Here is a 6,088-nt window from a genome sequence, read left to right on the forward strand (position 1 = left end):
TGTGTGTGTGTGAGTGTGTGTGTGTGTGTGTGTGTGTGTGTGTGAGTGTGTGAGTGTGTGAGTGTGTGTGTGTGTGTGTGAGTGTGTGTGTGAGTGTGTGAGTGTGTGTGTGTGTGTGTGTGTGTGTGTGTGTGTGTGTGTGTGTGTGTGTGTGGCGGGGGAGGGACAGGTATTGAGTGTCACCAGGTCCCCCGGAGCAGCTGGTATGAGGTGTGAGGTCCACCTGGAAGGCGGGGCCAGGCTGGGGGAGGTTCGGTGAGGGTGTTCAGACATCCCATTGCTGTTGAGTTGTGTTGTTGGGCAGTGTTGAGAGCCAGGTGCAGGGCCGAGGGTAGACTGCGGTGCAAGGGTCACCTGGGCAGGCACGTGACTCTAGGCCTGGGTCTGTGCCCTGCCTCTGTCACTGCGTCAGTCACACTTGACTCTGCACTGCTCAGGCTCCTTGTGTCCGGTACATAGGCGTGGCTGCTGACGGTGGCTGCCTGCACTGTGGGCCCAGCTTGGCACCCACTGTCTCCGCCTGCCTCTCATTGGCACTTACTGCGCATTTCTGGCTCCTCAGCCCTTGCTTACCTGCCTGTTAATAACTTATTAATGTATTTATTTGTTTACTTATTTACTTTTAGGCAAAATCTCATTCAGATAGCTTTGGCTGGTCTTAAACTCATCCTCATTCTGTAGCTGAGCCTGGCCTTGGATATGTGATTCTATCTCCCTAGTGCTGGGATTACACACCAGCCTCATCCTTTGCTCTTTATTTTTTAAGAGTCTTGTGTAACTCACTCTGTAGCCAAGGCTGGCCTTGAATTCCTACTCTGCTTCTTCAGCGTCTCTGTGCCATTACAGGCGAGCCTTGCCATGCTGCCTTACGTCCTTCAGTCTCTTGTTTTCTTCCTGTGCACTGTAGCCACTAAACGGCATAGTGCAATAATGTTTATTATTAGCCCTGTAATTATTAGGGTGGTATTATTTAACCTGCTGTCAGACTCAATGAGAAGCAGACACCTGCTAGATTTTATAATTGCCTTATAGCACCTTGGGCTGGGCAGAGAATTTCGCCTACGATGCCTCATCTCTCCCAGCCCCAACCTGTTCCATCTGCTTTAATCATTCCTAATTGGGCTGCCTCCCATCCATAATTCCATAAATTCTTGCTCAGCTTCATTTGGATTTCACTCCTTTCCACGCCATTCTGGGAGTTCTTCTTCCCAGCCCACCTGGATCCTTTTCCACACTAACCCTCATGGCTTCCTCCTCTTCCTGTCCTGTCTCCTCCCCAAGATCCTCTCTGTCCTCCAAGCATTCAAACCTGAGCCACCTTCATCTACCGCATTCGACCTGCCCAGGTGTGTCGGCTCTTTAGTCATCAAACAGAAATAAGTTTTTAGGCAAGGTTATAAACATCACTTGGGGTATGTGAGTGTCTGTCTGTTTGGGCAGCAGCCAGATCTTGGGGGTCGGAAATTAGCATCAAAGCATTTAGCCGCAGCCTGGCCCCAGACTGCTCTTTGCTTCCCCGGAGCCTGTGTGCTCTGGGGCGCTGGGCCGAGGGCCGGTGCTAAGGCCGGCCTCCCCCGCAGCTCTTCTTCCACCTGTCTCGGGAGCGAGTCTTCACCGAGGACCGGGCGCGCTTCTATGGCGCAGAGATAGTGTCGGCCCTCGAGTATTTGCACTCAAGGGATGTGGTGTACCGTGACATCAAGGTGAGTGGACGGCTCGGGGGTCAAGGGTCAGGGGTGGGGGTGGGGGTGCACAAGAGCTCCAGGCTGGCCCGTGGCACACCCTGCAGACAGTTCCACAGTGAAGACCTGTGCACGCCCCAGGCTATGACGGGGTGTCGATTGGCAACGTGCAGAACAGACTTTGGCGGTGACACCAAAACTATGTGCCAGCCATCTGCCCTTGCCCTGTGCTCACCAGAAACGGCCCTGTGCTGCCCAGGAAGGTGTGCACACAGGCAGAGCAGCGCTGTCCATGCTGCCCACAGTACCTGCTGCCAGAAAGTGGGCGCCCCGTGCCAAGGTGTTGGCACTCCAGGGAAACTCTAGGTAGCAGAGCAGGCCACACAGTGGTCTGGGGGTGGAGGGCATGAGGCTCTGGTGCTGTTAACTAAGAGATCATTCGACCTCAAGGGGGTCGCAAGTCACAGGTTGAGAACCACTGTTCCAGAGGGGCACCCTGGGAAGATCGTTCCTCATCTTGGCTTTTTTTTTTTTTAACAGCTGGAAAATCTTATGCTGGACAAGGATGGCCACATCAAGATCACTGACTTTGGCTTATGCAAAGAGGGCATCAGTGACGGGGCCACCATGAAAACCTTCTGTGGTACCCCAGAGTACTTGGCTCCTGAGGTGTCTGGGGCTGGGATCACAGAGCACAAAGGCCGGGGCGGGGGAACCCTGAGGGTGGAGCCCTCTAGTTCTCCACTTCTGACTGCTTCCTGCGCCCTCAGGTGCTGGAGGACAATGACTACGGCCGCGCAGTGGACTGGTGGGGGCTGGGCGTGGTCATGTATGAGATGATGTGTGGCCGCCTGCCCTTCTACAACCAGGACCACGAGCGCCTGTTCGAGCTCATCCTCATGGAGGAGATCCGCTTTCCACGCACGCTCGGCCCGGAGGCCAAGTCCCTGCTGGCTGGGCTGCTCAAGAAGGACCCCAAGCAGAGGTGTGTGGCCTGCTGGTCCCCTGAGCAGCGCCAGGGCGCATGGGAGGCACTCCCACACAGCAGCCTGTTTGCTGCAGGACAGCACCAGCAAGGGCTGTGCAGCGCCCTTGGGCCCTGGGTTATGCCTGCCTTTGCTTTGAGCCTGGCTCCCAGAACCTGCCGTGCTGGGCGCTGGGTGGTCGGTGATGGTTGTCTCTGCTCAGGCTTGGTGGAGGTCCCAGTGATGCCAAGGAGGTCATGGAGCACAGGTTCTTCCTCAGCATCAATTGGCAGGATGTGGTACAGAAAAAGGTGAGCATTCTTGCCTGCTCCAGGGGCCTCACCTGCCCCCTATGACCTGGTGTCACTGACTGCAGCCTCCTCTCCACAGCTCCTGCCACCCTTCAAACCTCAGGTCACTTCCGAAGTAGACACAAGGTACTTTGATGACGAGTTCACGGCCCAGTCCATCACAATCACACCCCCAGACCGCTGTGAGTATCTGGGCCGCACTGTCCCCAGCCTGGCTAGATGGCTGACAGGTGGGGTCAGCCCTGGGCCTGCTTGCCAGGAGGACCTTGCTTGGCTCTTTGGTCTGGCAAGTTTCCCCTAAGGTGTGCTTGCGAGGCCTGCTCTTGCTGTCAGGGTCATCAGGAACTGTGGCTGTAGTGTGTTCTGAGGTTTAGGGACAGTTCTGATCTTTGGACTAGAACATTGTATTGACTGTATTCTTGATCTGAAGCCACTCAAAGACTGGGCACTCAGGGACAACCCAGAGCCCTCAGAGCCCCAGGGTGCAGGGAACATGAGGAGATACATGGCATGGCAGTGTGGCAGCCAAGAATGCATTCCTGGCAGGAGTGGCCTGTGGGTACCAACGATGAGCGAACCTTTTAGAGGAAGGGCAGTCTGTGGGTGGATCGCTGGGGCCTAGGAGAGGCAGGAGGGCATGGGGTTAAAGTAGGAGGTTCTGGGGTGACCTGGGAAAGTGGAGGAGACCTTTGGCATGGGGACCTGTATAAGGGTTCTGTGTGCAGGGACAGAAGTATGCCAGGGCTGTTGACAGTCCCTTAGCTGCAGGTGAGTGTGTGGGGGACAGGCCAGGAGGAGTTTGAGCTACACCCTGGTAAGGGCTGGGGAAGGAGAAAGACATTGAGAAGACCCAGCCTGGAGGGAGGCCATGGCTAAGGCCTCTCTCCGGAAGCAAGCTGTTTGCCTTCTCGCTAGTGCCGAGGGTCACCTGCCGGCGCAGGCTGCTGTCTTGCTGTGCACGCCTTTCTGGGGCTCTTTCCCAGAGGGGCAAGGGTGGGCTCCCTCGTCTCCATGGCATCTCCCCCCGACCCTGCAGATGACAGCCTGGGCTCGCTGGAGCTGGACCAGCGGACGCACTTCCCCCAGTTCTCCTACTCAGCCAGCATCCGGGAGTGAGCAGCGCTCTGCCACCACAGGACACGAGTGTGGCCATCACCCACTGCCTGGGTGGCTTTTTAAAGAAAACTTTATTTTGCCTTTTGGTTTGTGTTCCCTTCCCTGTCCCCCTCATCCCATATCCAGTTTCTTCAGTTCTTGCCCAAACTTAGCGGTCCTGACAGCCCTCTCCTCTGGCTTCCCCTCTGTGCCCAGATAAGTGCTGGGACCTGCCCAAGGGTGGGCTGTTGGGAGGATGGAGGGTGAGGTCATTAATCACCAGCCTCCAAGAGGGCCAAGTGGGGAGCCAGAGGGTCACCTGGATTTGGGAGCAAGCCAGCAGAGGCCACATCTGGAAGAAGCCCCCTGCCCCCAGCACCCTAGCTGCCTTCCATGCTGTTATCTGGGCAGTTTATCTGCTGCCGTCCCACCTGGGGCAGGAAAGCAGTGATGTCCAGGGGCAGACAGAGGCCTTTGGAAGCTGAGTGATCTGGGCTTGGTTTCATGGGAAATGGAGCCAAGTCCTTGGACCTTCGTGGGGGCAGCCAGGACCAGGAGCTGCCTCCTGAACCTGCCTTTTCTTCCAAAACTGCTCTCTTGATTTCTGGATAAAGCAGGAGGACATTTGGGGGCAGCCCTCCTGCCCACAGCCCCGTGCCTTACCAGGGTTTCCTTCTAGCCAGCCTTGCCTCCCGCTGGACCCTAGCCCCTTTGGACGGCTCCATTCTCTGCCTGGGGCAGAGGGAAGCCAACCTTGGCTGTTACACATCTCACACCGAGACAGTATTGGGCCCCTTGGATTTGCCCGGGGTCTGAGAGGGGACAGAGATGGGGACAGGTGTCTCTGGTTCTCACTGTGGGGTGGGGCCACCTCATCTCCAGGGCCCCTGCTCTGGAGCCTTAAAGTGAATGTGCGAGTGCGAGTTTGTCGGCGCTGTGGATGCCAGTAGCCCCCTGCCCTGGCAGTGAGCATCTCGGGCTCTTGGGGTGCAGGTGCCCGCAGCTGTATGCAGCATGGATGTGAACGGCTCAGGCCTCAACCCCAGCCTGAGCCTCTGATTCCGCTGGGGCCATGTCTCCCCTCCTCGTATCTCTGGGTATTTGGAATTGAAGTTTTCCTGGGTTTACTCTTCCACTGCAACACCCCAGACGAGGCTAATTTGAGAAAGGCGGTAGGATGGGGTGGGCAGGGGTGCTGTGGGGTCCTCTCTTTTTTCCTTTTTGTGTGTGTGTTTATCTGACGGTTGTCCCGCATCCCTACTGGCCTTTCCTTATTCCTCGTATTTGTACGGTACAAGCAATAAAGACACTCATTTCAGACCCGGGCCCCGTCCATATTTCCTGAGCACTCCCTCCTCTCCCCTGGTACCTGAGTGCCAGTGTACCAGGCACCACTTATTACCTGCCCTTCCTGGCTCTGAGGCCCGTGGCGCTGTGAGGCTGGAACAGATGGCCAAGGGAAAGTGGGGTGGCAGATCCAGGCACTACTGAGGAGAAGGGGTGGCGTCTGGGTGACTCGGCAGGGAGTCTGCGTGTGGCGGATGTGGCAGGAGGGATGGTTCATCCACTTGGACCTCAGAGTCCTAGAGCAGTGTTTCTCTCTGGAACCATGAAGCCCTGATGTCTGCAGATTCCCTCCTGGGACTGTGTCTTAACAGCACTCGTGGTTCCCAGCACGACACCTGAACGTTGGGTTGCAGCGGCACAGTCTAGGACTCCTCCCTCTGAGCACCGTTCTAGTCACATCCCCAGCCGACTCCCTGGCTGTGGGCTCAGTGGGCTGCTTCTCCCGTCCCCATACTTGGGGAGCGAGAAGCACAGAGGGTCTGGTGCACGTGAACGTATTCCAGAGTTTCCTGGAAGCAGGGGCATCCCCGGCATGGAAGTCGGAGAGCTTGGAAGTGGGCTGTGGGAAGGCCCAGGCCAGTTCAGATGTCCCCCACTGCAGTGGAGTGCATGTCTCCCACTGCATGTGGGCGGGCCATCTCTGGTAGAGAGGTGTGCTCCTGTGGCTGTGGTGGGTGGGTGGAGCCTC

The 6,088-nt window shown here is 56.9% G+C and overlaps 1 protein-coding gene across 2 annotated transcripts in view; it reads left to right on the forward strand.

Annotated features, from left to right (window-relative positions):
• The window catches only part of Akt2 (AKT serine/threonine kinase 2), a 48,358-nt gene extending 42,980 nt beyond the window's left edge, over window positions 1-5,378 (forward strand). For both annotated transcript variants that reach the window (XM_055594843.1, XM_055594844.1), the window contains exons 9-14: window positions 1,581-1,703; window positions 2,223-2,351; window positions 2,453-2,667; window positions 2,871-2,958; window positions 3,038-3,140; window positions 3,995-5,378. In XM_055594843.1, the coding sequence (XP_055450818.1) occupies window positions 1,581-1,703; window positions 2,223-2,351; window positions 2,453-2,667; window positions 2,871-2,958; window positions 3,038-3,140; window positions 3,995-4,074 (738 nt within the window). In that variant the 3' untranslated portion in view covers window positions 4,075-5,378. The remainder of the gene's footprint in view (window positions 1-1,580; window positions 1,704-2,222; window positions 2,352-2,452; window positions 2,668-2,870; window positions 2,959-3,037; window positions 3,141-3,994) is intronic.
• Window positions 5,379-6,088: the final 710 nt, after the last annotated feature.

Source organism: Psammomys obesus, unplaced genomic scaffold, assembly GCF_907164565.1.
Source record: "Psammomys obesus unplaced genomic scaffold, mPsaObe1.curated_primary_1811, whole genome shotgun sequence".
Classification (NCBI taxonomy): Eukaryota; Metazoa; Chordata; class Mammalia; order Rodentia; family Muridae; genus Psammomys; species Psammomys obesus.